The 24,287-nt window shown below is 44.1% G+C and overlaps 2 protein-coding genes across 3 annotated transcripts; both read right to left on the bottom strand.

Moving 5' to 3' along the window:
* Positions 1 to 1,799: 1,799 nt before the first annotated feature.
* Positions 1,800 to 14,766, bottom strand: rasal3 (RAS protein activator like 3). Of its 2 annotated transcripts, none has more exons than XM_010889313.5 (18): positions 13,678 to 14,766; positions 11,246 to 11,385; positions 10,990 to 11,068; positions 8,449 to 8,516; positions 8,193 to 8,269; positions 7,980 to 8,109; positions 7,406 to 7,504; positions 6,624 to 7,301; positions 6,371 to 6,515; positions 6,090 to 6,234; positions 5,744 to 5,980; positions 5,002 to 5,266; positions 4,459 to 4,550; positions 3,999 to 4,317; positions 3,628 to 3,738; positions 3,331 to 3,521; positions 3,155 to 3,239; positions 1,800 to 3,004 (listed from the first exon to the last, which is right to left on the bottom strand). In XM_010889313.5, the coding sequence occupies exons 1-18, from the start codon at positions 14,303 to 14,305 to the stop codon at positions 2,888 to 2,890; spliced, it is 3,606 nt and encodes a 1,201-aa protein (XP_010887615.3). In that variant the 5' UTR covers positions 14,306 to 14,766; the 3' UTR covers positions 1,800 to 2,887. The 2 variants fall into 2 exon arrangements, with proteins under 2 accessions (XP_010887615.3, XP_010887616.3); XM_010889314.5 differs by having other exon boundaries at positions 5,065 to 5,266.
* A 5,941-nt stretch (positions 14,767 to 20,707) lies between these two features.
* Positions 20,708 to 23,969, bottom strand: LOC105021551 (N-acetylmuramoyl-L-alanine amidase). Its single transcript, XM_010889312.5, has 5 exons — positions 23,486 to 23,969; positions 22,540 to 23,388; positions 22,127 to 22,337; positions 21,476 to 21,770; positions 20,708 to 21,284 (listed from the first exon to the last, which is right to left on the bottom strand). Exons 1-5 carry the CDS (start codon positions 23,673 to 23,675, stop codon positions 21,267 to 21,269), a joined length of 1,563 nt encoding a protein of 520 aa, XP_010887614.1. The 5' UTR covers positions 23,676 to 23,969; the 3' UTR covers positions 20,708 to 21,266.
* Positions 23,970 to 24,287: the final 318 nt, after the last annotated feature.

The raw sequence follows: 24,287 nt of genomic DNA, 5'->3' as shown, positions 1-24,287 counted from the left end.
GCGGTTTGAATTGTGCAGCGTTAAAGGCACATACGATGATTAGTGATGCTGATGTCACATATAAAATAATTTTATTGCTGTTTGTTTATTATAAGTTCAAGTCATTGTCGAGTCTTAAGTAACTTGTTCTCAAGTCAAAGTCAAGTCAAGTCATTTTCATACTTTAATCAAGCAAGTCACAAGTCCTGAAAATGGTGACTCGAGTCAGACTCGAGTCAAGTCATGTGACTCGAGTCCCCCACCTCTGTTGTTACGCCACTGGCTCCAGGTATATGGAAGTGATTTAGTTACCACTGGCTCCAGGTATATGGAGGTGATGTAGTTACGCCACTGGCTCCAGGTATATGGAGGTGATGTAGTTACGCCACTGGCTCCAGGTATATGGAGGTGATGTAGTTACGCCACTGGCTCCAGGTATATGGAGGTGATTTAGTTACGCCACTGGCTCCAGGTATATGGAGGTGATTTAGTTACGCCACTGGCTCCAGGTATATGGAGGTGATATAGTTACACCACTGGCTTCAAGTATATGGAAGTATTCACAAAACATTATAGTTTTTGACTATAGGGAACACTAATCAGCTCTTGCTAGCTTGATTTGTACTACTCAGCAAAATTGGCTAATAACATAAAGGAAAGGACATTTTGGGTGGTTCCTAAGATTTACAAAACATACATGAACACAAAAATAATGATTACTATTTTGGAGTTACAGGAAACCAGATCATGACTACAACCGAGTGATTAAGTCTTTGACACCAATGTGTTTTTACATTGCTTTGGTGGGTTCTCATCTCATCAACATCTATCTTCACCTCAGACTGTTCGAATGGATAATTCTCATGAGTTCATTTTGTATTTATCAGTAACTGTGCTAAACGGGGTCAGAACACTGCATATGTGGCCCGGGACACTGACCCCCATGATATAATTGCCCACCTGTGATTGTTATTTGTTGTACATCCCACCTTCATTCTGCTTTGATTACTTCTGTGCCAGTAAGAGGCTAGATCTCTTGCTTTCTAGCAATGCCCTGCTGTAGCCTATCAATTTCTGCAAACGGTACCAGTACAGTGCTGTGACAGCCCCAGGTGAAGTACTGAACGTTATTCCACACATTTTGTCACAAAGCCAAACCAACGCAATAACACAAGTTAACAAACACCTGTAATGGAAATACACTTTTGAATTACTTTTACAGGAATTCAAAGGTGCGTGCAGTTTGAGCTGGAAAACTGACACATTTCTAAGAAGTGTGTTACAATAAATGGCAAACATGTCGTTGCATATCAATCTGTGGTAAGACTAAACAGACTTTATTCATTATTGAACTTACATTGCTTTGATGGGTTGAACAAACATAAATCAAAAAAAGTGAACAGACTCTTGAAAATACTACTGAAACCTTAGTTTAACATCTAGTAACCTGGTAAAGACCCCATGGGTGTTGAATGTGGGATAGCATCACTGAAAGTTTGTTATGGATGGATCTGAGTCACAGCTTGGTTTCCATAATCCAAAAGGAAGTTTGTGTGTCTTTTTTCTATGCTTGAGAATATTATTTCTACTTTTCCTATCATTATTATACATTTTCATGTGAATGCGAGTGTCCGTAAAAAGAGTAAATCAACTTTGTATGGCTTAAGCCAGAGGTGTCAAACCGGTTCCACGGAGGGCAGAGTGTCTGCAGGTTTTTGCTCTCTCCTTGTACTTGATTGGTTAATTAGGTCACTGATTGGTTAGTTTCTACCCTCACCTGGTTGTGTAGGTATGAACTAGGAACCAATTTATAGGAAAAACCAAAAACCTGCAGACACTCGGCCCTTTGTGGAACCGGTTTGACACCTGTGGCTTAAGCCTATTCCACATAAATTAAACAATATATTCAAATTGTTCTTGCTGTAGGTCATTATAATAATTTTGGTTTCTACACCCAACATGAATCAGTTTAGTTCTCTGTAAAAACAATAAAGGCACCTTCACAAACGTCCCATTTCAGCAGTTTAGTACAGTCTATATGCGGGTTATCCAAATGTTACTCCACAAGTATGAGATCCTCCTGGTTTTCTGTTCTACCACATCATTAATTGCACCTATATCTAAACCAGTCCCTGATTAGAGGGTTGCAATGAAAACATGGAGTGGGACTGGCCTGGAGGTCCAGAGTTAGAGGGGTCAATCCCGTATGTGTTATGTCAAGATTACATAGGATACCTTTGACTTCTGTACCTATTTTCTGTTTTCGCAACTGGAATTAAGGTAAGATTTATGCATAGACATTTTTATTGGTCTGTCAGAAAGTGAGACATCAGACATACCAACATCATTCTCTGGGTCTTTATATATAGAAAAGGCTGCTGGACCAGTAGATCCAGAGTATCCCAAAGCTTCTGTTTATGTGAAAATCATGTTATTCACATGTGTTTCTCTCGACAGTCTGTTCTGCCTGTAGAGAACAGTTACTCTGGCAAATTAGATCAAAGCTGAATCAATTACTGCAAGGTCACAATATATAAAGTAGTACACATTACAGAACCAAATATATTGTTACAGTATAGCGTGCAATTACTGTAAAACAAAAACACTATCGACAGAACATCCAGCCGACACTGTTGTTTTGAATTATGTACATTGAACATATTTAAGAACAGAAGGTGACAAAATGTATAACAAAGCCCAGCTTTGTATTTTAACCTGTGGCATGCTGTTGATCATAATGTCCACACTCACAGAAGCTTCAAGAAACTCTGGATCTATTGGTCCAGTGGACTCAAGATCCAGAAAAATTGGATCTGCAGCCAGTATGGTTTAAAAAAGATGAAAGCATTCCAAGGGACTAAACTATGCATAGGTTATATTAAAATCTCTGTGCTGGCAGTCTCTGACTTCAGTTGCTGTTAACATGATTGGCCCCGATCTCAGGGTACTGTACATTGCTCTGAACACCTATATAGTTTCCACCAAACTGCTGCCTTTCCTTCATCAGATCTGCAAACTGCTCCTCCTGAGTACACAGAAACAAACAGCTCAAATGTATTTTTGCTTTTTCAAGTCAGGTAACCAGGTGAAGATGAAGGCTAGTAAATAGATTAAAGATCTTGTATTTCATGTCATCTTAAAGTTCAATTTGGTTCAGGATCTATCTCAGCCTTACCAGTACATTCATTCGTTCAGCTGCTGCCATGGCAACGTTCATCTTCCTTTCATCCTCCTCCCTCTCTTCCTCGATAACTCCCAGCCTATGAGAGATACATGAAGACACAATAGTGATAAACATACAAGTTTAGCTCAGGTTAAAAACGTTTCATGACTCTTACTCCACCGTCTCACCTGAAGGTGGCGCTGGCAAGCTGTTCCTCGCGCAAAGCCAGGAGATTCCGCAGCTCATTGACCTCGGCCAGAAGGAAGGCATTCTGATCTTGGCTTTGGACAATGAAGTCCTCGAGCCGCTTGGCCATCTCCAACTCACGCTCCGTCACCTGCTCCACCCCCAAGCGGAGCTCCGACAGCTCCTGGGTATGCTGGGTGAATCAGATGTTTCTCATCAGAAATGAATATCATGTTGATCAATTCCTTTTTTCATTTAGGAGCTGGATTCATGGACAATAGATATTTAGATGCACCCACCCTGTCCAGAAGGTTGATCTGTTCGTTCTCTGTCTTCATCTCATATGGCTCATTGCTGTGAGCCACTTTGATCCAAGGGACCGGAGCAGGTGGAGCCTTGACACCAACACTCTGACACAAGAAGAGGACGCCTTCATGAGAATCACCGCTTCCTCCCGCTCATCCATTCCCAGCACAACCACAGCTTCATACCGTAGGTACCACATCTCATCAACACCTGTCTTATCCTGTTTCATTTTCATAGTCGTTGGCCTGTGTGGTCGAGCGGTTAAAGCCGCGCGACTGGTTTGAATCCAACCCGCTGCCACTCTCCCTGTCTTCCCATCAGAACGACCCTGATCGCTTCGGTTGAAACCCGCCTACAAACTTACGTTCTGTGGTGACGAAATGTCTAGCGGAGGGTTGGTCTCCTGCTCAGCCTCTTGGTCATCGAGCGGTAGATTCTCGGTGCTGCTCTGTCTCCTTAGCGGTTGCTTTGGTTGCACCGGTCGCCTGTGGGGAGCACTCTGGGTTCTGGAGACTGGCTTCCTTTCTCGTCCACTTCTCCTGTCCCGATTGCCCCTCTGAAAACTCTCCTTACGATGGCCAGCCTTCGCATCCGTGGGCAGCTGCTGCAGGGAGTTGTGCAGAGGGCTGTACTTGCCCAGGTCTTTAGGGGGCACATAGGTCGGCTTGGATTGAGCAATGTTGCTGTTGTGGATGAAAAAAAAGGGAAGGAAAATCCAGTGGGATCCGAAGTACATGTGAAAGTACATCACTTGATAAGTGAATTAGGAAACAATGTTCTGTGGGAGTGGGCTGTGCGCACAGGCGAGCACTTGTCAACCTCACCTGTTAACAGCGATCCGCTGGATGTCAGGGCCTAGCGATTCTGTTATTTGGTTCAGGATCCAAGGTAATGGATGCAGTTTGTCTATGGTGTCCTGATGAAGAGAAGTGAACTGCATGTTAGTTACCAGTAGCATAGCATCTAAAGCTAAGCAGGTTCAGTCCTGGTTGGTGCCTGGATGTGATGTTCAGATGCTGTTGGATGTTGGGTTGGAGGGCCAGTATGGGGCACCCTTCCCTAAGTCCTAAAGATGAAATCCCAGAGACCCAGGCCAGGAAGGGAACACTGTCCTGCTTTGAGTGAGGTTCTTCTGGTGGAATGTTAACCAGGTGTGCTGACTCTTGGAACAGATTTTTTAGAGTAGGGGTTTTAACCCTGATGTCCTGGCAAAATATTCAATCAAGTCTTCATACAAACATGGCTACCTAATCATGGCTACCTCTCCATTTACCTATTCTCCATGTAATTGTTTTAATGAGAATGTGTTCTCAGTCAACTGACCTGGTAAAATAAGTGTTTAATGAAATAAAGAAAATTAAGCATACCGTGGAAACTTTCAGCTTTTTCATAGCCCCGCCCTGTTTTTGGCCAAGTTGACTTATGCCCACCTGCTCCATTGGGGAAATGATGTCGACCAGCAGGTTATGCAGGACAGCCAAGCGTAAAGGCAAGTCCACGTAGCCATCGAATGATGTCATTGTGATCTCTATGTCAGGGCTGGAAACAGTCTGAAGGAAACTCCTCATTCTCTCCCAGTGCTGCTGTAGGAAGTCATTCATGAACAACATATACTCCTCCTTCTCCCCAAACCTGTCAGAGTAGGAGTAGAGGAATGGTTCCTATTGGACATCTGGTTTGGGAATGTTTATTGCTGGTGATATTCATCCTTGACCTGGCCACATATTGGACTGAATAAGTTTAAAGTTTATAATTTCCATAATTTTCAGATGTTTGGAGGTACAGTGGTCAGTAAATAAAAAAAATTATAAATATTGGAAACTGAGTTCAACAGGACCAATGCAATTGGAGGGGAACCCACCAGATTTGCTTAACCTAACAGACAGACTGGCTAGGGCTTGATTACACAAGAAATGCTTCCACAACTTAAAATGAAGATCTGACCGTGTTTTAGAAAATCCTATACGGTTTAAAACTTTGCGCACTGTTTATTATATATAACACAACACTGCTTCAACATATTGTGTATGGAAGATTGGAAGATAAGGTTGGTAACCAAATATATGAAGACAATGTGTGATGAGGTGCAGACTTAAATGACCCACTCACAAGGTGAAGTTGGCCAGGTTTTGGATAACCTTGGCAGTTAGGGTGAGGGTTCGTAAGGTGGCCGGCTCTGGATAGGGCTGTGTGAGACCAAACAGGGAGGGGCTGAGAATGGCAGGACACAGAAAACGTAGAAAGAGCGAGGCAGAGATAAGGCGTTGGCCGATTTCAGGTCTCCCCTGCTCCTCGCACAGCTCCACCCAGCTGGAAAAGATCCTGTTCAGCTCTTCAGGGAACGAGCTGTGGGTTTAACAGGACAAGGTATATCGGATAGCATTCTCATAGCTCAGACTTCTCTCATTAATTTATGTCCTTCCATTTATTTCGGTTCCCGTTATGTCTTTCTCACCCATGCATCTCTGTGATCTTCTGCACCACCTCCTCACAGCTTTCCCTCAGGTTCCGCTGGTTGTTTGAGAGCTCCGAAGCAGAGCATTTGCGAGGATCCACTTCGCAGCTCTCCACGGAGGTGTACAGTCTAGCAATAAATTCCCCTGATAGAAAAGCAGGATGGCACCATTTTTATGACAAGGGTGTTATGGAGAAATGCCTAAGACAACCTCTGACACACAGGAGGAGATTGGGTTTCGCAAAGCTCGCTAGCTCATCTCAACCAGAAAGGTTCCTTACCAAGAGTGTCAATGAGATACCTCTGCCCAACCAGCTTCATATATTCATCAATGGCCTTGGTGGCCAAAGTGTTCTCTCTGAAGATCAGCGCTTCCTTCTCCCCAAGGCGCTCCACCTCTTCACTTCCCAACGCGATGAGAAACTCCTGACACACAAGCGCACAGAATCAGCTTTCTAAAAAACTATAGTCAAGGTCTACTCTATACTTTGAACAGTCACCCTGAAGCAGTGGTCACCTCTTTTCTTTGCTCACCTTGGCCTTGCCGATGCTCTGCAAGACGTGGACCAGTGCCCCAGCCAGCTCCTCCTTCTCCCTGACGGAGAGCAGTGGCTGTAGGTTACTGCACATGCCCACGTAATCCACCGTCACGTACTCCGCAAACTCCTTGTACTTCTCGATGGGCAGCACTTGCAGGTTCTGAAAGCGGGCCTTGATGCGCAGCGAAGCCTGAGGTCCCAGTTGTTCTTTGGTCCCTCCGGTACCAGACGCCTTGTAGGGGATGATCGGGTGCCACTTCTCCTGGAAGGCCCTGCCCCTGATGTCGGCCAGCGGTATGGTGACACTGCCCAAGGGGTGCAGAGTGGACTCATCGCGGGAGTGACGTTTCTTTTTGGACTCTTCATCACGAAAGATGTGCAACGTTAACTGGGATATTGACGGCAAGTTATCTAGCTCGAATAACTCCCCCCAGAAGAGCTGGCAGCCACCAGCCGCCCCGCCGCTGCCTCCAAGGCCTCCGCTCGAGGCTCCAGCAGCGCCATCGCCAGCCAAGCTGGAGCATTGGGACGACTTGCCCACAGCTCTGCTGCTGGTGCGCGCAAACAAGGTGCCGTCCAGGTGCAGCTCACAGTAGTAGCGCCTCTTGGGGAGCAGGTCCTTGGCCTCATTCACCCACAGGCTGAGGGAGTTCTCTGTCCGCTCACAGTTGTCCTAACGGGGGCAGAACGTCGCTCATTGAGTACACGATATGGATTCTCATCACACCATGGCAATGTGGTTTCTGGAAGATTAACTGTTCAAAATAGTTTCCTTGCCTTATTGGGCTGGGCGGCTCTTCTCAGGTCCTCTATCCAGCGGTCCCTCTCAGCAGCTGAGGTGCATCCAAAACAATGGTTGTTCTCAGAGTTTATGACCTAGGACGACAATGTAGACACAATATAGGGTTGACACAATACAGGGAAGGGTGATTCAGAGATATTATTAGGTAGCATTTAAGTAAATGTTCACGATAGAATAATAATGTTCACGGTAGAAGTGAAGTCAGATGAACTCTTATTTTATGTCTCCACATTCAGTCTGAACAATGTTGCTAACTAGCAATGCCTCAGTTTCTAACTAGCATTAGGACAGTAACTGGAGGTCTATGTGAAAAACAATAATTCCATCAATTTCTGTAGACTTCCAATCCTTGTGTTAACGTGAAACTGAAACTTTCTTCATACAGGACATTTAAAATGGAGATTTAAAATGATATCCACAAGATAATCTATGGCGAAGTAGCTGAAGGGCTTCATTGCCAAAATCCTGAACAATCCATGTAATACTTGGTACAGTCACTTTGACATATTGGACATGTGTGGAGATAATAGTTAAAAAATCAGAATCTACTTCAAAGCAGTATTTCTCCCCCAGGATGGAGCTGTGTACAGGCCTGATAACCGTGCTGGTGTCTGCGCTCAGATCCAGGCTTCCGGCATTGCTCACTGGGATGGACACAGACTCTCGTGAACCATGGAGCCTGGAGGACGGACAGTGAGGAGTTCAGGATGAGTTCATGAAGGACAACAGCCTTCCAACAGACCCAGGAGACTGAACGTGTACCTGCTCCGCCCAATGTTGTTTAACTGCGTGTTGCTCTTTCGCATGCCTCCACCATAGAAACGCCGCTTGATCAGCCCCTAGAAATAGAGTCGGAGGGAAGAAGCAAATGAAAGGGGCCAAAGTAAGAAGATATGGCAGATTAAAGTTAAATTAATCCCCACGGGTATAGTGGTTAGATCCCACAGAAAACACAGAGCTATTGTGAGTCATGTAATTTTGTAATTAAAATGTCATCTGTGGGGTATGCAGCACTCACCCTCACGCCTCCGTCTTGGCCCTTCATCCTGGGGCCACCAGTGGGGGCCATGTGGTCAGGGCTGCATTCTGCTGGTCCAGGATATCCACACAGTTAGCAAGTAAACTTTAAACATATATATGGCATATATATAAGGAGGGTCTGTTTGCAAAGACTAGTACACCAGCAGACCACAGGGTACACCATAAGATGCAAACCACTGGTAAGCCTCAAGAATCGAACAGTTAGGTTGCAGTTTGGTTAAATTGACATGAAAGAGCCTGTAGAGTACTGGAGAAAAGGGAAATGAACAGATGAGATGACAGTTAACCTGTACCAGAGAGCTGACAAGAAGAGAGGAACAAAAGGAACCACCATGGTCCGATGTATGCCACCTTGTTTGTGAAAAATGATAAAGGTAGTGTTTTGGCTCTGCCGTGAATGACTGCCACTTTCCTTCACTGATGTTACTGCTGATGGTACCAGCAGGATGAAATGTAAAGAAACATATTGTCTGCCCAGATACAACGAAACACCTCGGAACACATTCGACTAAATGCAGGTGGGACAATTAGCACACTGCCATAGCAACCAAGGAATGTTTCAGGGCCAGAGAGTGGAATGTTCTTGACAGGCCAAGTCAATCACATCAACTGAATCCAGTTGAGCATCCATTTTAATTTCTGAAGATAACCCTGAAGATGGCTGCAGTACAGGCTTGCCAGAGCATCACCAGGGAAGATACCTAGGGTCTGGGGATGTCTATGGGTCCCACTTCAGACAACCTGCTGTAATTTATAAATAATTCAACCAGTCTGCACTTTAACCCATAGTCCCCACGATTTAATGTGTCTGAAAAGACCAAAAATGTTTCAAGGGAAGGACAATCGATCTTTGATATACATTTGGTGTACCCTGAACTTAATTGCACACTCTTCTGAGGGGAAGTGAAGTAAGTTCCCCCTTTTCTGCAATTCAACTGAAGACAAGAAGAAATACTGCAACTACACAAAATATGCACTGAGTATTACTCAGTCAAAGCAGATGTCTACCTTATCATTGATCCACCTGCTTATGTCCTGTTATTGAAAACCACCTTAACTGAAGTCTCAGCAGAAACAAAACTGTAAGATAAACAGGTTGTGGGATCCTGTGCGCAGTATCACATTCATATTGATAAGAGTTCTGACTCATTCACACCGGATGTGACTGTTCTAGTGGTTTGGATAAAACTGCCTCAACCTTGAAGATGCAGCATACAATTCCGACATTGATGAAATTGGTTTGGAGATCTCTAGAGAACCCAAATCCACCAAGCCAAGTCATTTTCATAGTGTAATGGCCCCCCATGGGATATGCACGACCATGGCATTGTAAGAGCCATGCCCTGAGCAGTGGAGCTACACCAGCCATTTACTTGAGGATGGTATATAAGCCATAAGTCCTCGACATCACTTTAGATCATTCTTTCATAATCCGCTGATGTTTTTTCGTTTGTTTACATCATCAAGTCAAGGATGCATCTGAATCAAAAGTAATGATTGCAATGTTGCAAATAAACCTGCAGAATACTTAGAAAGACTTTGCTTACCCAGCCCGCCTCTGCATGCGATCCATCGTTTAAATCCCATCATTGAGAGGGAGATATGTCCAGACTCTTCCACCTAATCGCTTTCCAGTGGTTCTCTTTTCATAATTCTCCTATGTTTACCAAATGGGCTTTGCCAGTGTGGTCATCAAAAATACTCAACCTATATACAACGTTATATAACCAAATCAAAAGAAAGCTGTAACTGGGAAAAGCTCCGGACCAGAAAAATGAATGAGAGCTGCTACACTACGAAAAGACCTGCACTGCTCTCCGCCAGCCCTGTCAAGTCTCTTGGAACACCCAGACGTGATGCTATCTACCCAAAAAATTTAGAGGAAGCAATTTGACAGCCGTATGCACGCATAATAACGTCAGCCATTTCCTGCCGAAAGGCTGCTCTCTGAGCAAAGTTACTATGACCCCTGCTTTTTATGTCTCTGAAGGTCAACCGAGAAGCAGAGGTGTAAAAAGTATGAAGTAAAAGTGCTCAACTGGGTTCGGCTGTGTTCACCAGATTAGTGAACTATCTTATTAAGATCTAGATAACCTGGTAAAAAGGAGATCAAAACCAGTGATTAGTTAAATAAAAAGGAAGTGTAAATTATCAATAAAAGTCACTGATTAGTAATGAACTCTGTTTACCTGGTCATTTAGCTCTTCCTCGGGAACTTTCCAAAACTGGTGAACACAACTGAGTGTTTACCAGTTCTACTTTATAGTTGGTAATCTTCTTTCAAGAAGTGGACTTCACTTTGAAAAGTGGACTTGTTGATTAACTGTTTTTTTTACTTTATCATCTGTGATGATTTTAGAAAGTTATTCAAGTAAGTACGGTAATAGTTTATTCCAGAAACCCCATTGAAATGCCTATTGAGTCTAAATCCTTTCACTCTACACTTGTTGTTTCCTTATCATGTGATCCATACAAAAGGAATTTACTTCAAGCCATGTGATGGTACCGGGGTACTGACCCAAGTTGATATCTGCCAGGTTCTGCATGCTGAGGTTTGACAGACAGCTGCTGACTCTGTTCCGGGTCCACATTACTGGCTGAGAGAGGAAGTAGAACAGATATACACTAACATGACTTTTCTACTATTAAATGTGATGCTTCAAGTTGACTAAGTTTTGTTTTACAGAGGTGTCCTGGTGTGACGTCAGCCGGGATGGTGACTTGACGTCAGCCGGGATGGTGACAGTGAGGGTGGTGTTGTAAGCAGAGTGTACCTCGTCCTCTGGGGTGATGAGGATCTGTCCGTCCTCCAGGACACAGTTGTTGATGTCCCAAACTGGGACTTCCTGGGGAGGAACCCATGGAAGTCTGGGGAGCTCTTGCACAGCTGGTGCAGGTTCACTCGCACCTACATCTAGACACACACACACAGACCGTGAGAAGTACATCATGGGATAGACAATGGAATGGACATTGGGATGGACAATGGGATGGACAATGGGATAGTCAATGGGATGGACAATGGGATGGACAATGGGATGGACAATGGGATAGACAATGGGATAGTCAATGGGATAGACAATGGGATGGACAATGGGGTAGACACTGACAATGGGACTGACAATGGGATGGACAATGGGATTGATAATGGGATGGACAATGGGATAGACAATCGGATAGACACTGACAATGGGACTGACAATGGGATGGACAATGGGATAGACACTGACAATAGGACTGACAATGGGATGGACAATTGGATAGACACTGACAATGGGATGGACAATGGGATGGACAATGGGATGGACAATTTGATAGACACTGAGAATGGGATGGACAAAGGGATAGACCAAAAATGTGATGCCTGGGTCAAGACACTGGTGGGTGTTTTATATATTTTGACAATTCCCTACCGTGTTTGACACTGGCAACACTTCAGGTCTCCCAGAGTCGTCCTGTGTACAGTATAGTCTGAGGAGACCTTGAATAAGGCTGAGGAATGTTTGGGAGCACGTCGCCCAAGCAGTTGTTTTCTGGTTCTGCTCACACAGCCCCTCCCATTGGTTTGCATTTCGTTTTGTTTTGATGCTATCTTCCACTTCCCCCTTGCCTGTGATTAACCATAGCTCTCTCACACATCCTGTGTCAGTTTGTTTTTCTAAACATACACCGAAATCAACGTAGCACCGTATTACCCTAACATGTAGCCTGTATTACCCTAACATGTAGCCTGTATTACCTTAACATGTAGCCTGTATTACCTTAACATGTAGCCCGTATTACCTTAACATGTAGCCCGTATTATCCTAACATGTAGCCCGTATTACCCTAACATGTAGCCCGTATTACCCTAACATGTAGGCTGTATTACCCTAACATGTAGCCCGTATTACCCTAACATGTAGCCCGTATTACCCTAACATGTAGCCCGTATTACCCTAACATGTAGCCTGTATTACCTTAACATGTAGCCTGTATTACCTTAACATGTAGCCCGTATTACCCTAACATGTAGCCCGTATTACCCTAACATGTAGCCCGTATTACATGTAGCCCATATTACCCTAACATGTAGCCCGTATTACCTTAACATGTAGCCCGTATTACCCTAATATGTAGCCCGTATTACCATAACATGTAGCCTGTATTACCCTAACATGTAGCCTGTATTACCCTAACATGTAGCCCGTATTACCCTAACATGTAGCACCGTATTAACCTAACATGTAGCACTGTATTACCCTAACATGTAGCCCGTATTACCCTAACATGTAGCACTGTATTACCCTAACATGTAGCACCGTATTACCCTAACATGTAGCCCGTATTACCCTAACATGTAGCCCATATTATCAGGCACGACATGATCATTGTCCATTGCATTTGTCCTTCCCATCCATCTCATTAAATTCAGTTCTCCCATTTGCATTATTGTAGAGTTTTAAATGGGTCTTGAGTGGTCTTAGTGTGGTGCGACTCATTTTGTCAAAGTGGAAGATGCTTACCATTATCAACCATGTCAGACAGACTGCCTAGAACTGCATTAGATTGCGTTAGAACTGTCACTAATACACCACCAGATGTCAGCAATTCACTGTTAGAAAACTACTGCAAATCAAAACAGAAGTCTAGACCCCTCAAAATCAACTCTGGATCTCAAGGCCAGTTTCACTCCACTCCATTTATTTATTGCCACCCTATAATCAGGGACTCATTTTGACCCAGGACACCTTGTGGGTGCAATGAATGATTAGGTAGAACTGAAAACCAGCAGGCCCTGGATAGGCGAAGAGTTCAACACCCCCGGTCTAGACTCCTGGGGCTGACTAAACTCAATGCAAATTCAAACCCATAGTTTGAAACCGTACTCAGAACAGTTGACACACAGCCATGTCTGTTGCTTGTTTGGTTTCAAATATGGTGCTTGGTTTACAATCAGCTTGTGAGATAAAAGTTTGTGAAGCCCTAACTTTTGAAAAGTAAAAAAATAAATGGAAATGAACGGCATTTTTTGTGATCCTACCCTTGCACCTCATTTGAATGTTAACTTTGCTCAGAATTATTTACCCGAGTAAAATGTATTTACTTCTGCTGAGCCGTGGGCTTATCCCACCTGGCTATATTAAGACGCTCTAGACCCGAGCGTTGGCTTTGTTACGAAAATGCAAACGTTTCTGGGCTTACAGCGTGCGATCTGTGCTCTCACCTTGGAGGAGGGCTGAGTTGCTGTTTCTGCTCAGCAGCCGTGGTCTCTTGAGCTTCTGCGAGACGGTGCGCATGTACTTCCTGATGAAGGCCCCACCGCCCCCCTTTTGCGGCGCGTCCGCTTGGGATGTCCCTGTTGCCTCCACGACGGGCCCCGGTCCCGACGCACCCTGGGCGGGCAAAGACGGGGACTGGGTGGCGAACAGCGACCCCGGAGGTTCAGACAGGGCCCTTCTGAAGGGGTTCTTCTTGGACGCCGGGTTCTTCTCGGGCCGGGGGGTCTCCCCCCCTCGGCTGGACGATGCAGTCCTGTCCCCGGGATCCTCGCTCAGGGCTTTCCGCCAATTCTGCATCTTGTTACTCCATTTTGTGGCGGTGGTGCTCTTTTCCACCTTCTCGGAGGTTGTTGTTGATGGCGTTGGCGCTGCGCCTTCGCCGTCTCTCGCCACATCCTGGGTCGCGGCCTTGGTGCCCGTGTGCCACTTGTAGGTGTTGAGAGGGTCCACATCGTCCGGGGGAGAGGAGGGCTCCTGAGGAGGTTCCGCTGGAGCCTCCTTGTCTTTCTCTACGGACTCCTCTGGTATCTGTTGAGCTGCTCGTTCAGATTCGGCCTTCTGGTTGGTCCCCATTTTGATAGCTCTGGCTAAATATTTGCTGGTTTTCACTGTTTCCAATAATGGATTTTAAGAGAGCCTCCTAACCTCGCTACCTGAAGTCCCCTCAAGATTTAATCACCTAGGTTGAAAACAATCTGGACGTTGCTCATTATTCTTTCTTGGTTGTTTCTTGTTTCCTGTGCTCCAAAATGTCACCTGGCAACATCAGTCAGACTGCTTGATGTGTGATCGCTGTGCCGTGGCTTCCCACACCCATTACCTGACTGTCAAACTGAAATGTAGCTTCCTTTGACCGTGTCACTAGCACGTTTTTAAAAACATAAGTCTGTATTTGTTGGTTTCGCACTTCCTCTTCTATCTCTTTCCATGAGATCTCCTTTAACCCTTAAGAAATACCCCCCACCCTTCTGTAATGTTTTTAGAACGGGTCTTTCCTTAAAATATCCTCAGAAAATCCTTAGAGCCTCTTCAGTTTGTTTAAACTTCACGCTCATTGTAACGGAGACAGTTGTTTCAGCAGTAAAGTTATCCCCCACCTCACAGGAAATGGGTCACTTCGTTCAGTCATTTTGAAATATTCTAAACGTGCAGAGGAACAGTGCAGGGGAGTTTTCTTTTTCTTCACAGATCTATTGAAGGCGTTCCCCTTTTTTGGATGTCAGTTGGAAATGCATCTATTTATTCATATAGATTTAACATTTGTCAGCTGTATTTTGTTTGATGTAGTTGGAAGTTATATCTTCACAACTTCCTTTTTATATAGACATTTAAAACACTGATTGAGACATTTGACCTGATGCTTTTATAATAATGGGAAGCTGAGGCATGAAACTTTATCTAAGACTTATCTTCTCTCAACTATCTAACTAAGTTAGATCTGGATTTGTTAACTACAACCATTAAATATGGAGTATTTATTTAATGAATTTCATTAAAAGATCAACCTTTCTAGTTGATCGTCTGACACATATACCTGTGGTTGTTTGTGTTCAGTGGCTGTTATGCTCAGTTTCCTGTTTCAACCGGCAGTTCTTCCTGCCAGCCCTGCAGGTTCTACTGACTTTATGAAAGCCACTTCCTGTGTTGTTTTTGCAAAAAGCTGTGACAAAAGCACCTGTGAAATTCTGCAGTTTCACCGATGGTCAGTGAGATTTTCAGGTTCAAACACGTTCGCAAGAAAACAAATGAAGGGTTTCAAAGAACGTTACAAATGTAACATAATTTTTTTTTTTACATGTGTATCTCAAAACCCCCCAATGTGAACAGCAACCACAGCGAAGGAAATCTATGTAACACAAAATGATTAAAAGAAACCACCCAGACAAACTACTTGCTGCAGCTATTATAATGATATGTCTAATCCCTTTGGTAGATACACTGGAGGGCACTGACTGACTGACTGACTGACTTACTGACTGACCATTGTTAAATAACGTAGTGGTTAGAGATGCAAGGCGAACAGGGTTCAAACCTGGCTAAAGCCCGAACAAATTAGGCATTAGGATGTGTTCAGGATAAACTAGAACATTGTGTTATATTGCGATGGACACCTCAGGGTCACTGGTGACCTCCCGACCTCTATTACACACCTCAGGGTCACTGGTGACCTCCCGACCTCTATTACACACCTCAGGGTCACTGGTGACCTCCCGAACTCTATTACACACCTCAGGGTCACTGGTGACCTCCCAACCTCTATTACACACCTCAGGGTCACTGGTGACCTCCTGACCTCTATTACACACCTTTGGACCTTTGCTATAATCGTATGAATCTCTATTTTAATTGAGTGAAACATTATTACCAAAACCATTTTGTAATTAAGAAATTATGATTTAATTCAAAAACATATATGCCAGAATTATTGACACCTTTGAATTTAGTTATTTTTTTGCAGCCTTCTTGACCAAGACAAAAGCTCTGTCATCTATTATAATGTCTCATGAAGTGGGAGAACACAAAAATTTACCATTCCGCCATACAGTAATCCCTAACGCTAGTGGACTCTCCTCTTCAGCTCACCCCACAGGTCATAAATTGGATTTTTGTCAGGGGTCTGTCATGGCCATTGCAAAAGCTTGTTCCAATTACATTTAGCAAGCTCCAGGCACTTACGTTTGTGGTTTGGTGACAGTGTTGAGGCTTTCTTTTGGCAACCCTTCCAAATAACTTGATGGTATGGTGTCTGATTTTAGTTTTAGAGACTAGGTGACCAAAGTTATAACCAACTTCTTGCAATTCTCTAACTGTGGTCCTTGGAGATTATTTTGCCAAAATACACATGCATCCACTTCCAAGCAGGTTCATCACAGCTCCAGTTGTTTTACATCTTATAATTATTGCCCTAATTCTGGAGATGGGTGTTTTCAGTTGTGTAGCTAACTTTTTAAAGCCATTAGCTGATTTGTGAAGATCAACAACCTTTGTGTGCTCTTTGGCCTTTCTCGTGTTGATTTGATGACTAAGGGAGTTTAGCCTGTCACCTCATATTTATAACCCTTTGAAGCAGGATGTTATAGATGACTGATTAAGAGTTCCCAACGACTCAGATTAACTTAAAAAAGTATAATTTTACTCAATATATACATCAATTAGAATAGATTATGTTATAATATAGTGCCAATATTAGACACATGAAATGACTGTAACTAGATACTGATATTATTAGTTTTTGTTTTTACAATATTACAGTACTTTTGATGGTACATAGTATCTTGCTATGTAGTTACACAAATGTTGATTGTTCTTAATTAAATTAAATTAAAAATAAAATTATTTTTCTTTCTTTGAAAATCATTCACTCAATTAAAGGTTAGATTCATGTGGTTATTTGAGTGCAAGATCATTTTTTGTTCATCTATACTTGGTGTGCCAATAATTCTGAAGTGCATTTTATGTAACTGATCTGTCTTTTGTCAGCTGATCTGCCCAGACTTTCTTTGGCAACACACTGGATGGCACCACTTTACTCAGGATATGTCCACTGACCAGAAGGTCTCCGGCGGCCTGTGTGTTCTTTGTGTCACTAAACACCTCTTCCACTGTGTTTACACACCTGGCACTTCAATGCCCAGCTGAGGACTTTCACAGAATGCCTCGGGGCACTTTGCTGAACAGCTCAGGAAGGCTGCTGGTGGATGGGAAATAGGGTTAAAAGAGGCAATGCAGAGCAATGAAAGAATACGAACAATAGTTCTTCCTCCAGTTCTATCCCCTCAGGTTTGGTTCGAAAGTCTAATCAGTTTATTGCAGCCCTGGTGCAAGAATGGAAGCAGAAATAAAAAACAACAAAACAGGATTGAATTAGCCCATCTGCCAAATATAACAACGATGTGCGGCTTAAACTGACAAGTATAAACCATAATATGTATCTTCTCCGTTTAAGGGCAAAGGATTTCACTGCTATACCATGAGGAACTGGGAGTTGGGAAAAACCTGTTGATGTCCCACTTCCATGGCATCAGGTGTATGGAATTATATACAAAACAACTTTACGGGGAACTGAACACTCACTCCGGTGCAGACTTTGTCATAATGAAGTAGAATCAGAGGACCCTCTGTTCTGGTACTGTCCAGTGGCAGCAGACTTCTTGAATCAAGTTTAGAATTGGTTGTTGGGTCATGGTCTCTCCATTGATAGGAACATACAGATACTACTCTTTGGTGATTTCTAAAGTAATGTCCAATTAATGGAAAACATGGTGATTCTCTTGGGTAAAACATGAATCTTTAAGACTACCTCAGAATGGATGGCACGACTGGAGATGTTCAAATATTTAGTAAAGCGTCACAGAAAAATATATTTTGAGATATGTTGCGGGGAAATTAAAATATGGTGGTGTACTGGTAAAGATGGTTAAATCTCTGGAATCTGGAGGGATGAAGTTTAAAGGGATTAGGCAATACTGCGTAGGGGTGGTTTTGGCAAGAGGCTGTTAAGTTCTAGATGTGTGTGTGTGTGTGTGTGTGTGTGTGTGTAAGGAGAGAGAGAGAGAGAGAGAGAGAGAGAGAATACAGGTATGCCTGTATGTAAATCTGGATATGGGTGTTTATGCATGTCATCACTGTGTGTTAGCATAAGTAAGCTTAAGTGTGTGTGTGTGCGTACAGTGGGGAGAACAAGTATTTGATACACTGCCGACTTTGCAGGTTTACCTACTTACAAAGCATGTAGAGGTCTGTAATTTTTATCATAGGTACACTTCAAATGTTAGAGACGGAATCTAAAACAAAAATCCAGAAAATCACATTGTATGATTTTTAAATAATACATTTGCATTTTATTGCCTGACATAAGTATTTAATCACCTACCAACCAGTAAGAATTCCGTCTCTCACAGACCTGTTAGTTTTTCTTTAAGAAGCCCTTCTGTTCTCCACTCATTACCTGTATTAACTGCACCTGTTTGAAGTTGTTACCTGTATAAAAGACACCTGTCCACACACTCAATCAAACAGACTCCAACCTCTCTACAATGGCCAAGACCAGAGAGCTGTGTAAGGACATCAGGGATACAACTGTAGACCTGCACAAGGCTGGGATGGGCTACAGGACAATAGGCAAGCAGCTTGGTGAGAAGGCAGCAACTGTTGGCACACTTATTAGAAAATGGAAGAAGTTCAAGATGACGGTCAATCTCCCTCGGTCTGGGGCTCCATGCAAGATCTCAACTTGTGGGGCATCAATGATCATGAGGAAGGTGAGGGATCAGCCCAGAACTACACGGCAGGATCTGGTCAATGACCTGAAGAGAGCTGGGACCACAGTCTCAAAGAAAACCATTAGTAACACAATAGGCCGTCATGGATTAAAATCCTGCAGCGCACGCAAGGTCCCCCTGCTCAACCCAGCGCATGTCCAGGCCTGTCTGAAGTTTGCCAATGATCATCTGGATGATCCAGAGGAGGAATGGGAGAAGGTCATGTGGTCTGAAGAGACAAAAATAGAGCTTTATTGTCTAAACTCCACTCGCTGTGTTTGGAGGAAGAAGTAGGATGAGTACAACCCCAAGAACACCATCCCAACCGTGAATCATCGAGGTGGAACCATCATTCTTTGGGGAGGCTTTTCTGCAAAGGGGACAGGACGACTGCATCATATTGAGGGGAGGATGGAGGGGGCCATGTACCAAATATTAAGTTCTTCTTTTCTGATGTATCAAATACTTATGTCATGCAATTAAATGCAAATTAATTACTTAAAAATCATACAATGTGATTTTCTGGATATTAGTTTTTGATTCTGTCACTCACAGTAGAAGAGTACCTATAACGCGAACAATTCACTTAAAAAACAAAAATACAAAAATAATAACAATAACCTGGTTGCATAAGTGTGCACACCCTCTTATAACTGGGGATGTGGCTGTGTTCAGAAATAACCAATCACATTCAAACTCATGTTAATTAGAAGTCATTACACACCTGCCATTATTTAAAGTGACTCTGATTAATCACCAGTCGTCTAGCCATTACAATTTGGCCCTTGTCAAAGTCGCTCAGATCCTTAAGCGTGTCCATTTTTCATGCTTCTAACACATCAACCTCTGACAGGTGCAATGATAAGATTATCAGTGTTACTCACTTCACCTGTCAATGTTATGGCTTATCGGTGTATATACACACTTCCATTCAAAAGTTAGGTATCGGTTAGAATTGTTCTTGTTTTCGAAGGAAAACCACATTTGTTGTCCATTTAAATAACAATAAATTGATCAGAAATACAGTGTAGACACTGTAAATGTTGGAAATAACTATTCTAGCTGGAAATGGAATATCTACATAGGCGTACAGGGGCCCTTTATCAGGAACCATCATTCATGTTCCAATGGCTCATTGTGTTCGCTAATCGATTAGCAGCCCAATTTTTCTACCATCTAAGTTATGTGAGGTCCAAGTGTCCATTATGAGCACTGTCTCGTTGAGACAATTCCTCAGCAGGTGTTTACTCCATGAATACCTCGCCTGGCCGGTTCAATTCTTATCACACACTCGCTCAACCTGGAAGCCTTTTGTTAGTTCACGCCGGCTGAGGCAACACATTCATCAAATATAAACATCCACAATTGAGTTCACAGGAGACTGGCCTTAACACAAAGTATGGATAGTTTGCGTTGCTCTGCGCTAGACTCCCATGGCCAGGATGCAGTTGTTCTGTGAAGGTGTCCCGCGGTGTCCTGTGAAAACCTTTCTCCTCCTGTTGTTGTGACCTCAAGTCTACTCAACACCCCCTAATGGCTTCGCTAGCAGCGATGTCATACAAAAAAACTGTATTCATGTTTAGACTTGGCAATTCAGCTATGATCACAAGCGTTTTGTCACTAGAGTCGCTGTCACTTTATTAAACCAATTGCAGGAGAAACCGAGACACAAGCATTTAAAATGGTGTTGGTGCGAAAATACCTTCACATGTGGTGACATTGGGTTATTTAAAGTTTATGAAAGATCGTATTAATACATTGTACAGTATGCCCAGGTATTAACAAAGTCGGGTGTTAGTGGATATTAAGTTTCATCATAGGTCCTTTCATTTGAGTATATTTTTGTGTGACAAAACCAAATCAGAGTTGTTTAGAAATTGAATAAAAGGTATATGCCAGTGTGGGCTACTGGATTCACTGTTAGACCACTGTATATTTATTAAGACTGAAGTATGGTGCCAGGAGGTTTCTCTAACTGTAAATTGACCTGGATTGACTGCTAAATATCTAAAAGGTGAAATATACTCCTCTGCCACTGGGTGTCAGTCTCTTCATGTTCTGAACATTTGGACACGGTTAAAATACACCAATGTGATGCATTGATAATAGGGTGGCGAGAATGAGTGTTGTACGTTAAGCTGTTATAATGGTAAATGGCACTTTCATCATGGATATATAATTAGAATCTCCATACAATCCAAAAAGATGTTTTGAAAACAACAAACATTTATTCCACACTGCTCTTCACATGCCTGTGTTTTTCACTGGTCCTTTTATGAAGAGCTGGTTTCCTGCAAAATATTGTTATAATAAGTCACTAAGAAAATACAGACTCAAAACAGCTAAATGTTTGGGTTCATCATCACTAATTCATGAAATTACTTTGTGAGTGAATATTGTTCTGCTGTTCTGGTGCAACTTGATTTACATCCATTTAACACTGACAAACCCTCGCAACCTCGAACACTGAACATTGCCTCACCCGAAAATGCTCCCAGCCGCTAATCTCAGAGAAGAGTGCGTCTCCTGGGCAGGTGGTAGCCACCAGCTGCCGATGCCCGTGGATGGTGTAGTTGGCCTGCAGGCGCCCTCCGTCCACCCCACACTTGACCAGACGTTGGCTCACCAGCTCCAAGTCCCAGCGGGAGGGCAGTGAGGAGGAGTAGTTGCCGATGAAGGCCACACCGTAACCCTTTGAGTTCTGCCCCCTGGTGTGGCTGCCACGGTGATGCCAGCCGTGGCCCTCGTAAATGTACCCGTCAGAGCCCACCACAAAGCTGAGCGGAGCACAAAGAACCATTATCACTTGCATTTCTCACGACTCTGACGTCTTCCATCCACTAGGCCCTGACTCAGCTCCCATTCTGTAATTTGCCATCAAGTGACAGCTTTAGCATTTGGGACTGAAACTAAAAATACACAATATATTACAATCTCAATCTATTAATTATGAATTTAAGTCTTTGATTTACACAGGCAGCCCGGTTCATGTACGTGTTTTAAAAAAAAAAATCTATTTTGACCGATCACGTGAACTACGACAGAGCTCTGATGTGAGAAGGTCCATCGCAACTGGTCCAAAGACCAAAGATCGAAACTGGGCTGCCTGTGTAAACGTGGCCCATCATGTGACCTGTATGCGATGTCCTGCCAGCCGCGGTCCTCCTGGTGAAACCGTTGCATGGCTCTCATGTCCCTGGAGCACTGGCTGTAGGAGCGACAGGGCGCGTTCGGCTCATAGGTGTGGTGGATGTACAGGAAGGGGAGGGGCAGTGCCAGGGGGTAAGGCGAACCTCGTTTGGGGGATGCACCCCACTGACACCTGGAGATGACAGGAGGGCAGTCTGGAGGTGGAGGTGGAACCAGAGAGAAGCGGGTTTCGTTGCAGTATCAAACATTGTTCCTCAACCATTTCTTTAGATCTCAGGAGTGCACTATTTCAGATGCATTTCACTGCTGTATTATTAAAAGTAGAGTACAAAATACCTCTCATTCAATCGTCATTAAAGTGGAGGTTAAGTGGCCCTCTGCCGTACAGAGACTCACCCCAGTACCTGTGGACAAACTCCAACACGCCCTCCTTCACAGCCTCCTCCACTCCGGTGTCCATGGCTATCCATTTTGTTTTCTCCAGCCCCCACACCAGCTGTAAAGTCTCCATCACCTGCCTCTGGATGTCCAGTGGGCCCAGCAGGTCTCTGGAGATATCCCTGCGCTTCTGGCTGATGTGGCCGGACACTTCTCCCAGCTCCTGCCCCTCCAGGTCACGGTTGTAATAGCCCTTCAGGACTCTACTGAGTTTACCGGGCTGTTTAGAGGTGGGGGGACTGGCAAGATCCAGGCCCAGGATAGCCCCATCCATCCCCCCGTTGATCAGGGCGTCGGTGGCCAGAGTGGGCAGTCGGGAAAGCTGGAATGACCTGGGGTGGGTCAAGTTGTCCCAGCAGCCACCAGGCCCCAGACGATGATTGGCCGGAAAGTCCTGGAGGCTGAGGAAGGAGAGACCCAGGTTTTTGGCCAAGGTAAGGGGAAACACGGCGAGAGGTGGGGTGCCCTCCGTCTTAGCTTTCAACCCCACCTCGATGCCTAAAAGCAAGGGGGCGATGGCCACGGTAGTGCCGTCTCGGGTCAGAACCACCCCTCTCTCCTCGCCATGGCTCGTCACATAATGATGGATGGCCTTGTCGAAGAAGCTGAAGAGGGCGGTGTTGAGCACAGGGGCGTGGGTTTGGCTGAGGTTGTTGGAAGCCCCGAGGAAGTGCAGTGTGAGCGGGTCCTCGTGTCCGGCCGTCCTTCGAAGGCTCCTCACCAGAGCAAGTGGCGACAGGTCTGGGTTGGAGTCCTCGGCCTGCTCGACGGCACTAATGAAGCTGTCCATGTCCCGCAGATGGTCCTCTAAAATCCAAAGAATTGTATGTTCTCTTTATACAACACCAAACAAAAAATGGAGACCCATTCATATAAGTACAGTATCATTCTGTAAACTATTTACCTGAACTGAGAACGCTATAGCATGTTCCAATCAAAATGAAGAACCAAACTGACGCCATAGTCTTTCTGAGTGCAGCTGTATCACCACTGGTCCCAGAGGCTGAACTACACCGACCGACGGTCCCCTGATAAGGACACCCCAGCCAGCCGCTGAAAGTTTTAATCTTCTTTTCTCCTACAGTCCAAAACATGACCAACTACAGCAACTCATAACAAATCACAAACAGAATGTCCAAATGCTTAAATAAAAATCTGGGCTTTAATTCTTCAGGGCTGGTTTCACTTCCCAGATTGGGGAAAGCATGTGTTTTTAATGTAGTGTGTCACCAGAATGAACTCTTTGTACACAGACGCCTTCAAATATTGATTGCCACGTCAATGTCAAAATCTGTCATAAAAAAAACAGTGTCCTTTTAAGCTGGTGAAAAGATCAGGCTTGAATCGGTGGTAGAGTGGTGAAGACCTGCTTTATTGTTCATCACAATATGTCCCCACTGCTTACAACTATTACATCAACAGCACACATACAAATGCATGGTATCTCACACACAAATACAGACAGTGATATGCTGAAGCCTGGTTAATATGTGCCAGAATTCTAAGAGCCCAGGCAGTGTTACCGGCAATGTTAGGGGAGCCCATCGTTGTTTGAAATGACTCACAACAAAGTTCTCCAACTCTCTAGTGTTAGAGCCCAAATACCTTGGCTGATGTGATTCCCTCCTCCTTCTCTCTCCACCATAGCAGGCCTGCTGAACCAGATGGACCCAGGATCTCGATGTACGGTTATAACTCTGTTATAA

Source organism: Esox lucius, chromosome 9 (assembly GCF_011004845.1).
Source record: "Esox lucius isolate fEsoLuc1 chromosome 9, fEsoLuc1.pri, whole genome shotgun sequence".
NCBI lineage: Eukaryota > Metazoa > Chordata > Actinopteri > Esociformes > Esocidae > Esox > Esox lucius.
The sequence above is the reverse complement of the archived record's forward strand: the minus strand, read 5'-3'. Positions and strand labels throughout refer to the sequence as shown.

What these genes read in the sequence shown, in the direction of transcription:
- rasal3 (XM_010889313.5), bottom strand. Translation starts at nt 14,305, where the DNA reads ATGGGGACCAACCAGAAGGCCGAATCTGAACGAGCAGCTCAACAGATA. An exon ending in GGGAGAAATACTGCTTTGAA is followed by an intron (nt 7,505 to 7,979) that starts GTAGATTCTGAT and finishes TTGTCGTCCTAG; the next exon opens with GTCATAAACTCTGAGAACAA. An exon ending in CTTGCCAGCGCCACCTTCAG is followed by an intron (nt 3,240 to 3,330) that starts GTGAGACGGTGG and finishes TATCTCTCATAG; the next exon opens with GCTGGGAGTTATCGAGGAAG.
- LOC105021551 (XM_010889312.5), bottom strand. Translation starts at nt 23,675, where the DNA reads ATGTTTTGGACTGTAGGAGAAAAGAAGATTAAAACTTTCAGCGGCTGG. An exon ending in CTATAGCGTTCTCAGTTCAG is followed by an intron (nt 23,389 to 23,485) that starts GTAAATAGTTTA and finishes TTTGGATTTTAG; the next exon opens with AGGACCATCTGCGGGACATG. An exon ending in GTTTGTCCACAGGTACTGGG is followed by an intron (nt 22,338 to 22,539) that starts GTGAGTCTCTGT and finishes CTCCACCTCCAG; the next exon opens with ACTGCCCTCCTGTCATCTCC.